We start from the raw sequence: 12038 nt of genomic DNA, 5'->3' as shown, positions 1-12038 counted from the left end.
ATGCATTTGAATTATCCTGGGTTCATCATGAATGATGGGTTTAATGTGGGTCCATCACACAGGCTGTAGCAGATGTTTGGTTTCAGAGCAGTGTGTGTGTGTGTGTGTGTGTGTGTGTGTGTGTGTGTGTGTGTGTGTGTGTGTGTGTGTGTGTGTGTGTGTGTGTGTGTGTGTGTGTGTGTGTGTGTGTGTGTGTGTGTGTGTGTCCTAGCATTACTGTACTTGTGGGGACCTAAATCTGTTTACACAGTCACGTGTGGGGACTCGCCTCCCTTATGGGGACAAATTGGAGGTCCCCATGAGGGGAATCATTAATTTTAGGGTGAAGACTTGGTTAGGTTTAGGTTTAGGTTTAGGGTAAGGGTTAGGCATGTGTTGGTTATGGTTAAGGTTAGGATAAGTCTCCAGGAAATGCATTTAAGTCAATGTAATGTCCCCTGAAGTGATGCATACATGGTACTGTATGGGTGTGTGTGTGTGTGTGTGTGTGTGTGTGTGTGTGTGTGTGTGTGTGTGTGTGTGTGTGTGTGTGTGTGTGTGTGTGTGTGTAAATGTGTGCGTCTTTATCTCTATATATGTGCTTGTATCTCTGTGTGTGATGTGTGTATCTGTGTGCATGCCTTAGAGTTTTCTTTTAATGAATCATCCATAAATAGACGAGAAACGCTTTTTGTGAAAAAAACATAGCTCCACATATTTCCCTCTGTAGACCATATATCATCTCCACACACACACGCACGCACACACACACACACACAGTCACTGTCAATATTTGGAGAACATTTGCATTTGAGATGGTGTCTAATTCATGATCATAGCTTGAATTAAAAACACTTCAATCATTATGTAAATCTTCCCGTGGCAATGTAAGTAGTGAAATCAATCAACACCAACATCAAAGGGTTCTGCTGGTTTTGATTGGTCACAAGTTTCAGACAGGCTGCTCTGAAGCTGTTGATCTTCTGGAGTTGATTTTTACTTATGCGTTAATCATTCGCCCCAAAATCTGACTTGTATCTCTCTGCTTCGGTTTGGACATGTTTGATTGCTGAGTTTTACTCAATCAGTAACTTCAGGCTGCGATGATATGTCTTCAGTAAGTGTCTTTGTTACATAAAACTAATTATTCGTACACTGCACGTTATAAAAGAACCATATTCAAGGAGCTGTTTGATGGTTTGTATCTTTCCACTATTTTTACCATTCATAGATTTCAATACAAGTCAGTGTTTACACATTCTGTACCAATAGACCCATACATTGATGTTTTGAGACCCAATTTGTCATTAATCTGTAAAATGCAATGAAGTCACTGAATAATGTGTAATTAATCAGTTTGCAGATTCTAAACATTATTGTGGTTTTGAAATATTTCACACTCAAATGATTTTCTTTGGTGAAAAGTCTGTCCCCTTAGTGTTGGTTATGATACATTACTGTGTGAGCCATTACACTGTAGTAACAGCACTTAAGATTGATAATGTGAAGTAAAAACTTCTTTGCAGCAATGTTGAGCCAATCATGAAATGAGTGAAACTGGATTCGCCTGTCAATACACTGATATTTATTGAGAGCCTGAGCGGCCGGAGAGTTCACAGCATATCACAGTTCTCCTGTAAGATCCCAGCAAACTCTGCCCAAAAGCGCCAAGCACCCCTCTATACAAAGAGAAGAGGAGGGCCCTCAAACACGCGGGTTTTCCTTTAATGCATGCCAGATGTCGAGACAAAGACTCGTTGCATTGTAAACCCACATGAGCCAAGCTTCTCCCCCACAAGACATCAGATGACCTCTTGACCTGTGTCTTCCTGAGAAGCTATGGATCACATTACAGGCAGGAATACACTTCAACCATTAAACAGATTCCCGAGGACAAGTCACTAAACTCTATATACTTTAACAAGACCAAAATATTCCTTTACAGATAACATATTGGGTTGCTGATGGGTATAAAATGAACCAATTGCTCCATTAGTAATTCACTTCTTAGACTTCAATGCAGTGGTTATCATTTTCTGAAAAGTTGCCTCTAAAGCTTTAAATATAAACAGTTCAATTAAACAAAACAGGTGTCCAAATTCTTCCCATGATCCAAAATAACCATAGACAATACTTAAAATGTCTGGATGTATCAGCATACGAATGATCAACATGATAAGCAATCAACACACTGCAGCTTCTCATACAATCCAGACTCTTGTGTATGAAAAGACACCTCACCACCATGCTGCTGTGTTTGCTCCGATACTGTAGGTTCTTTTTTTGTCACTCTGTGTTTATTTTTCTGTTCTGATCCATTTTCAAGCTCATGCCTCAGGAGTTAACCTGTCGCTCTGTCTGTGCTTTCTTCTGCAGTTCAGGGTATCTGGTGCTAAACAAGTCTCTGGACAGGGAGTCTCTGGATTATTATACCCTGGTGGTCACAGCCTCAGACGGACACCCAGATGGGGTAAGAAACTGAGCTGTACTGAACAGATATCAACTGCTTGTCTTTACTTGAGCTGTTTCACATCCCCAGTGGAGTTAAACGGAGTGGCTGTCAGGAGGGAAGCTAAAGGGTTCACAGTGAAATGGCACAAACAACAGCTGTGGCATTGTGTGAAAAAACGGATATCGGAGGCAATTTTTGGTGAAAGTATCTCATTCAGTAATAATAGCAATCATAATTACCAAGCCACAATCTATCTGTAACAATGGATTTGAAACTGAGCAGAATAATCAGTCTGGAAAAAAAGGATGAGAGGATAACAACATGGAAAATAATCATATTTAAGGCTCATCTGGCCTTGAAAACTTTAATGGGTTTGAAAGTTTGCACTATATATAAAAAAAAAAGAGTTTATAATCACATCATATTATATCAAGCAGGACTAAAAGGTCTCCTCTGATATGCCCTTTTCAATTGATACTAAATTCATGCCTTGCCCCTTTCACACCAGCGCTTTTTCAGCTCCGGCTCGGAGCTGAAGCTGAAAAGCGCCGGGTTTTCCTGTTCACACCGCAGCGGCGCCGGCTCTTAGCTCCGGAATCCGGTTCACTTCCAGCTCCAAAGACTTGTCGGTCTAGAGGCAAGAGCTTCGGAGCTAAGAGGTGGCGTCGCTTACGTCGAGGCGTGCAGGAAACTAAACCCACCTCCCCTGAACATGGGTCGACTGTCATGCCTGCCTACAAGCAGTAGTGATTATAAGCACACTTTATAAAGTCAGGCAACGCTAACCAGGCTTCGTGTCATTCTGTTTATGTGTACCTTACTTTGACCATCCGTTCACTGTTATTGATCATTGTGGAGAGAGGCAGACGTGTTGTTTTGTATTATAGCAGCTATCGGATGGAATCAATACATGGGCTGCACAGGTTGTCGTGTCCGACTATCACAAGTAGAATCATAATAGAAATACGCCGGTAAAATGTGCCTGTAGAAAACGGTTTATGCCACAATAGGATAGCAATAGCAAGTAGTCAGTTTAGCTTCGGTTGCTATGCTAACATCACCCATTTTATACCAGAGAAACTTTCATAACAGCGTTGTGATGCCAAACAGCGTCAATTCAGACTGACACACATTCAGGGGAACTGGGGATATGTATCAGCTGCTTGTGTGAGTTGGACAGTGAATACTTTAGAGCGGCCGCTGCAGTGTGAGCTAAACAATGAACCACGGCACTCTGGAGCAAAGTATGAGGTTGGAGAAGTCGTTATTCAATTTATTCTGGCTTCGTGTGATTAAAAGCAACACGATCATCGACCCGACGCAGTTGTTGTTGTTGTGAGCGCCGTAATGCCGTTGGGGAGCAAATCAGTGATGTAAACGATGACGTCATGACGCAGCAGCGGCAGCACCAGTCGGGCTCTGGGCGGTGTGAACAGAGCGGGAGCAGAAAAGGGAAACCGGAGCTGAACCAGAAAAGCTCCCGCTCGGAGCTAGAAAGGGGAAAGCGCTGGTGTGAAAGCCGCATTTATCATCAACTCAACTTCTCCTTCTCCCAACTCTGAGCGTGTTGAGATCTCTGTCCTGTTGTGCTGTGTACCTACATGTGACCGTATACCGGTCCTTCTCTTCTGCTGTGAGACTGTAGGAAGAAAAGCTGCTAAACCTGTCTTTGTAGACACGATTTATTTTCTCATTATTCGTTTTCTCCTGTTTTACGTTAGAGTAGGTAAGAAGCCTGTATGTTTATTTTTCTCATTTGTTAGGTAAGATTTTTGTGTTAAAGGTTAGTTCGTTTTGTGGTTTTGTTACTCCTGTTTGTTATATTTGTAATCAGACTTTCAGCATGTTTTTGTGAAAGTATTTTTGGATTCTGATTTGGTAATTCAATTACCAAACGCTTTCTCTGCCTTGGCGTCCATGTTCTTGGGAGTGGGGAGAGTGCAACTTTGTGCTGCGCCTAGGTTCCCCTAGGCCCAGTGGTGTAGTGGGCGTTGGACGCGGGGGTACGCCGTACCCCCACTTATTTGGAGCATGATCTTTTTTTTAATAGTCTAATAAATATAAAATCATTGCCAGTCTTATCAGTTGCAAGTGTGTATTTGTTGTAATAATGACAAAAACATAATACATTTCACAGTAATGGCCTATAATAAAAAATAAAAACGATTTCCTTCAAAAATGATGATTCGTCATCACGCTCGTGACCCCGCGGCGAGCTGGGGGTGTGTCAGTGACACACCAGGGCCAGCTCACCGCCCGCGGATTTTGCGGCAGCTCTTTCCCTCAAGAACGCTAACGAAAAAGCTCTATAATGGAAGGAAAACGTTTTTTACTTGACTTCTTTTCTAAAAAGAATATAATTCACAAGAAGAAAGAGGCTAGCAGCACCGAAGCTACAAGTGAAGCTGCTACTAGTACTACATCATCAGAAGAGCCGCCTAAAGACGTGGATAATGCTAGCTAACGTGCACGTTAGCTGCGCTAGCAACGTTCCCCTGGCTGTTCACCTTTCCCAGAGGTATGGACGGAGGAGATGTGGCAGAGGAAACAAGAGGCTTACCCGTGGATAGACTGCAAAGCTGGGAAACTGGGCTGCTGTTCATCCATTTCGGATTTATCAGTCTTCAAAACGCAAGGTGTGTGTGCAGACCCGGCGCCAGAACAAATCTAAAGGGAGGGCATATGATTTTCATGGGAGGGCACACAACACCGTCACGTGCTGCGGGCCTGTGGCACATATATCAAACAGCAAGGCCAACAGCATTGCGCAAAGACGCACACTTATCGCAAATACATACACAAATAAAGGGCAACATAGAAATAAACGTAATAACGGTTCCGTGCCAGCTGATCTGCACCAAAGTACTAACTTCCTTATTTGTTCCCTCGCGTATCTGTCTCTCTCTCTCCGCAAACTCTCACAGACATGAAATGTGTTCTTTTGATGCGGCATGCCTTAGCAGTCCTTTATCAGTCTGTAATGCGTGTTTCCAGTCGCAAAACCCGTTGACAGTAAAAGCCGCATCAGATGAAGACGTATTTACTTTAAACTGTCTACAGGGGAAACAAAAGGCTGCGTCTGCTTTTAACGAATATTCAAGCCATGGTCTGTTGTTGTACCATGCAGTGGCAAAAGTGCGCTTCTTTCCTGAAAACAATCTCCCTGGATAACGATCCAGTTTCACCTGGTTGGGTTTATTAACCCCAAGATCATCTGGGGCTGTTGGTCTTTGAGCGGTTGCTGGCCCAATAGTACCTGTTGATGTGCTGCAAGGTAGCGTCTATAGTGGAGGCACCGGCACGGAGCAGGAGGAGGATGCTGGCGGGTGTGGTACAGGGTGTGGCAACGCAGGTGGTGATGGTAGGGGCAGTGGCACAAGGAGCTGTGCCTCGGAGGACAGCGTTGGTGGCGGCCGCCTTGATGAGTCAGGGCTCGCTAACTCAGCCCCGGGGTTTGCCGAGGCAAGGCGTGCTGCTGCAACGGCAGGTGCAGGGTCGCCAGCAGCTGCATCGGCTGCAGTTCTTTCATCGTTATTTCGTTTTAATAAATCCTTAGACCTTTTGAGCCAATTTCTGATATCCATTGTGTAATTCAAACATAAATGGGAGTCTACAGAATGCACAATAAACAAATCCAGAATAGGCGGCCGAGTGTGACGCTGTGATTGGTCTAAATGTGGACGAATCACAAATCACAACAGACACATGAATTTATTTGACGTAGCCTGCGATTTTTTTGTTTTAGTTACTATCTGACATCACATACATCGTAGCATAAAAGTTCACAGTTTATTTATAACAATAAAAAAAATATTTTTTAATTTTTATAAATAATAAAAATCGTGTTTATTGGGGAGGGCAAGAATGTCAAATGGGAGGGTCTGGCCCTCCCACGGCGCCGGGCGTGTGTGTGTGTGTGTGTGTGTGTTGTGTGTGTGTGTGTGTGTGTGTGTGTGTGGTGTGTGTGTGTGTGTGTGTGTGTGTGTGTGTGTTGTGTGTGTGTGTGTGTGTGTGTGTGTGTGTGTGTGTGTGTGTGTGTGTGTGTGTGTGTGTGTGTGTGTGTGTGTGTGTGTGTGTGTGTGTGTGTGTGTGTGTGTGTGTGTGTGTGTGAAGCAGCGCTGTCTGCTTATGTGCAATGTAGGCTAGGCCTAATCAGAATAATTTCAAGTCCAGATTCAATGTTTGCATTAGTAGGCTATATTTTTCGTTGCGTTTATTTAATAAGTTAATTTCAGGACAACTTTGGGAATTTTGTTTGTTTGTTATGAGTTTTAAATAGATTTTGAAAGTGGAGATAGAGAGAAGCAGCGCTGTCTGCTTAGTTGTAGCTTATGCAATTTAGGCCTATAAATTGTTGTAACTTATGTGCCAGTGTGTCCATGGTTTTGAGTCTATGTGTGTGTTGAGCGCAGCGCCGTCTGCTTTTTGAAATGCAGTAACTAAAGTAGGACTAAGCATACCGGTAGTGTCTGTGGACCTGTCTGCCCGTTTTGTGAGTGCACTGCGCGCGTGCGCACTTGTGTGGCATTGTTTGGGATGACCTAATTAAAATAGCGTCCCCCCCAGTAAAAAAATCCCCACTACACCACTGCCTAGGCCTGGGCGTAACATAATTGGCATGAAAGAGCCATGATATTTCAAGGTTAAATCTCAATTTTAGATTGCAATGGTTATTTTACAACAGAAAGACACAAGAAGAAGACATTCAAGTGGTTTCTTATCTGTTTTGGCATTTCAATGCTGATGGAGCACTTCAAATACTACTGTGATTTAAAATAAAATAAATTGACTTTGCCGCAGGAGCTTTTTTCTAAAGACAGAGAAGTGCCCTTTTCACTTTCTCACTTACCTAATTGATCTCAGGTCATCAGAGTCGCCCTCTCTGTTTGCCTTCTTCCTGACCTTCCCACTGAGTGCCACTGAGTCCCACTGCCCTCTCATCTATCATCATCCTCTGCTCCTCTTTAACAATCTCCCTTCTTATCGTTTCTCCTCTACTCCTACTGATCATCCGTCTCTTCATTAAAAGTAGTTTTTCTCCTCTATTTTTTCTTCACTGCCCCCCCCCCCCCTCACCTATGTGTCTGTATGAGAATACTCTGACCTTCTCTCACACACACATTTGCACACAATATGAAGGGAACGAACAAGTGGGAGGAATTAATAGAAAGTGAGCAAGGAAGACTGATGTGAGAGGTGTTCAGGGGGCCCTTATTACGTTAACAATTGTACTGTGAGTCCATACACACAGTTGTAATAAGGAGTCTTAACCCATACACACTCACAGACAATTGTTCTCTGGACCTTGACAATTAGTGTATTATCTTTGTGCCCCAAAGGTCTTTAAGTCTGAAAATGGCTAAAATTAGTTTGCCCATTTTTCTGCTTGATACTCTGAGAGGGAGACGTTTTCGAAAAGAGGAATAGTATGAGCTCACAGACAGACAGAAGGGAAGACAAGGAAGGAAAGAAATAGAAAAGGCAGAAGAGAAGATACGGACACATTAATCAGCATCACTAGAAAGGGCCTTGGGTTGTCTTCATATGCGTACACACACACACACACACACGTCCATGTCCGCTATTATTAAATGTCCTGTTGTGAGAGTGTCGGACTACAAAGTGCCTAATTGGCTAGTTGGCCAGTGAATCCATCATACTGCCACATTTTGAGGGCCCTACAAGCTGTGGCAGAAGACCAGCTCTACTGTAAGGACAGTATGCATTGTACGATGCAACTTAAACTTTGTGTGCTGTTGCCAAATGGACTGTGTAGTAATGCATCATGGGGGATATGGGAATAAGCTAATGTTTCTGCCATTAAATACAATGTACGTTAGCGCTGATGACAGAACTATAGTTTCCTTTTTTTCTTTTTAAAGCTAAGTTGTTTCCTTAGACAGCTGGACGCTAAATGTTTTTTAATAAAATACTACTCAGCTATGTGTAAACAGTGCATTTTTGGGGGGGCTTTTTTTTTTTTAAAGCTTTGGGTATAATTGTTTTGTCTCTGTTCATAAACAAAAGCACTTTCTAGAAGTGTCCAATGAGTGAGCTGGTGTTGATGGAGCTTTGGCAGCAAAACAGCATTTTCATAAGCGTATCAGCAGAGTAATAGTGAGAAGTTTTAATGTCGTGCAGCGACAGCCGACTGCCTCACAGCGAGAGAAAGAGCCAGTGAATGTGAAGTATGAAAGAGGTATTTAATTCAAATCTAAATGTAATTGCACCTACCTGAGCTAACGATAAACTGCACATTTGGTGTGCCGGTAAATATTTTCAACGGCAGGAAAGTGTTTATTAAATAAACATACATTACAGATGCAGTAATTGATTGGCCATTTTTTCCATTTCAAATTTACACACCGATTTACTGCATGATGGGTTTTATGTTGCTAGGAAAGCTGGCATTGGCTGTCTTTTGATACAGCCACATAGACACATACAAACACACATTCACAAACACATAGATGGGATACTAGTTAGACCCTGTTAGCAGCTTAGCACTGAACACAAATATAAACGCAACACTTTTGTTTTTCTCCCATTTTTCATGAGATGAACTCAAAGATCTAAAACATTTTCTATACACACAATAACCATTCTGAAACGTGTAGTTTTGCTTTATTGGGGGGGTCCGAAAACCAGGCAGTATCTGGTGTGAGGGTTAGGGTTAGGGGTAGGGTTAGGGTTAGGGTAATGTTGTGAATCGAGTGGCCCATGGTGGTGGTGGGGTTATGGTATGGGCAGGCGTATGTTATGGACGACGAACACAGGCCACTCGATTCACAACATTACCCTAACCCTAAAGTGTTGCGTTTATATTTGTGTTCAGTGTATGAAAAAGAAATGTTAACAAATGAGCCAACTCTTCGAGACTATTAGGGAAAAGTGAGCGTTCTCTCCCTCCCGTCTGTCAGTAGGTAAAAGGCAAACAGGAACACGCAGCAGGGAGTTAATATCAGTAAAAGATATTTTACTCAAAAGTCCTCAAAGGCCCTGTCTGTTTAAGCTTCTCCAGCCACTGTTCTACAGGATACTAACAATGTAAACCCTTCACAGACAGCTATGACAGTCACTTGACCACATCATCTGTACACATATTATTGATCAGTTTCTCATCTATAAATCATACTGGTAATTCGGACAATGCATGGTAAAGAAAACATTTAAAACTGTTAGAATATGTTGTCTCCATAGTGGGTGGGTTGTACACTTTGGCAGGTGGCCATGGTATCAGCACTAAAATAAACTCTGTGATATGCGCTTATCAGAAAATGATGTGCTTAGAGCCCCTCGATGAACAATGGAGCTTACCGCCTCTTGTTCTCTATCTTCGTGTGTTTTCATGTGTGTGAGAGTGTATATCTGTGTTTGCCTCCGCTGCTCACAGTTTTCCTTGTCATTATATCAGAGCTCATTCTACTTTACATATATTGGCGTTCGGATAAACTGTTTTGTCAACTGTGAGCTCTTAACCTCGCAAATTACTTGCGTCACTGCCAACCTCAAAAGCCTGTTGTCGCTTCTCTGGTTGTCACTCTCTCACACGCACACCCACACACGCTTCTTTTTCTCTTTTCATCCTTCTTTTGTGATTCACTTAGCTTTCCCTCATTTTCCACCTCCTACTAGCTCTCTTCTTTAAAAGCCAAACATACAATCACTTTCCCTCTCTTCATGAAAGTCAAATTAAGAAATGAGTGGTCCTCTTGCCAGCTTCTCTCTCTTTCCTGGACATCTTTCTAAGTGCTTTGGCTGCTGGTTTGTTGAGAATTGTTGACATTTACTGTAAAACGTTTAATGAATGGATCCCCTCCGAACTAACATGCTTTAATGCATCAAATGTAATACATTTCCCGGGTCTTGTTTGGCACAGATTCCTGTCTATTCATTCGATTTTTGGTAATACAATGAGCTGTCTGTCCTTGAAAAACTGCCACAAGATCTATTAGAAGTGGTCCTCCTTTGACCTCTTGTTAATTCATTTTAATACAGTTTTTAATTATGCGTATCTTAACCACTTTCCTCCATTTTGAACACGGTGGGAGAAGATGCAAAGTGGACCAATGGCGAACAGTTTCCAATGTATTTTTTCAAGTAAACAGTTATTAAAAGGACAAATTGATGGACAGCCAGTGCCAGAGTGCAGCTAGATAACAAGCTAAATGGGCTCTGTAGTTAAAATAGCTTTTAGTAGGAGGAAAAAATAATTTGGTAAAACATAACCTTCGGAAAAACGAACATGTTTTTTCTCCTGTGTATTCTGATTATACATCACGTAATAACATCCGCAAGCCAGATAACATGGAATACGATGTTCAATGACTACAATGAATGTTGTCCGAAGTGACCAGAACAATAACGTGTGTGTGTGTGTGTGTGTGTGTGTGTGTGTGTGTGTGTAGACCTCCACTGCAACAGTGAACATTGTGGTGACAGATGTTAATGACAACGACCCGCTGTTCGATTCTTCACTGCCGGTGAACCTCACTGTCATCGAGGAAAAAGATCACGCCTACGTTGGACAGGTCAAGGTAAGAAGACACACACACACACACACACACACACACACACACACACACACACACACACACACAGCCTCTCCTACTCCTTAACCTCTATTACTTCTTACTCCATGCTCTAACACATGTTGATGTCCTCACTGTAAGATATTTTTCCGGGGAGCGTGCATTTGTATGCTAATGTATTCATATGCGCACATACTCACTGCTTTGTATTTATTTCTGAGCTGTTTTCTGTGCTTTTTATTACTCTAATCCTTTGCTGTAATGATGGGGCATGAACAAAAAAGCCACATTGATGACAATAATCTCACTGTATCAATAGATTAAACTCTGTTATTTCTCTCGTGGTGTAGAACATAACTCTATTGGTTATTGTGGCACTGATCACCATGTCTCACTCCTCCTGACATGAAGACCTGGAAACCTTTAGAGAAATGCACATTATTACTTTTAATTTTCTAGAACTCATCTACACTTCTTCATCTTCCCCTTCAAAGCCTCCCAGCACAGATACAGACACACAGAGGCTCTAATTAAATCCTGCTCTTATAATCTTTTACAACAGGGACCATTGATCACTAACATAACTCTGTAAACCTTTTTGTAGCTTTGTAATTAGGACTGTATGTTATTATAGTCTCAGAAAGGTGTGTGTATGAGTGTGTGTGCATACTGTATGTGTGGGTGGACAGGATACAAGAAACCCAGAGAATATTGAGGATGATATCTATTTAGGTTGAATATTTTAAACGTTTACTTTGTGAACATACTCCACTCCCTCGTTGCCAGCTTTAACATTTAAAAAAAGAACTGAAGATAGTAAGATAACTTTTGTTTTTACATTTTTATTTAAAAATATTCAAAGATCATGTTAATTTAATTTATCAAGAGTTTTAAGCAGGTGTTGATGTTTATCCTGATAATATCGTGAACTAACATTATTTTGGCCTGGATACTTGTGACATAACATTTTATTAATTACAATTACATGATAGTATTTTATAAATTATATTATACATTATAAAATAACATCCTTTTTTTTGCCTTCTGAATATTGCAGAATAAACAAAAACTAAGTA

General features: G+C 41.7%; 1 protein-coding gene across 1 annotated transcript in view; it reads left to right on the top strand.

Moving 5' to 3' along the window:
* Nucleotides 1-12038, top strand: part of pcdh15b (protocadherin-related 15b) — a gene marked incomplete in the record, with an annotated part of 209215 nt that overhangs the window by 121885 nt on the left and 75292 nt on the right. Inside the window, 2 exon segments of the mRNA XM_034214440.1 lie at nt 2356-2449; nt 10840-10968. Coding sequence (XP_034070331.1) covers nt 2356-2449; nt 10840-10968 — 223 coding nt within the window.

The sequence above is a fragment of the Gymnodraco acuticeps genome, unplaced genomic scaffold (assembly GCF_902827175.1).
Source record: "Gymnodraco acuticeps unplaced genomic scaffold, fGymAcu1.1, whole genome shotgun sequence".
In the NCBI taxonomy this organism is placed as follows: domain Eukaryota; kingdom Metazoa; phylum Chordata; class Actinopteri; order Perciformes; family Bathydraconidae; genus Gymnodraco; species Gymnodraco acuticeps.
The sequence above is the reverse complement of the archived record's forward strand: the minus strand, read 5'-3'. Positions and strand labels throughout refer to the sequence as shown.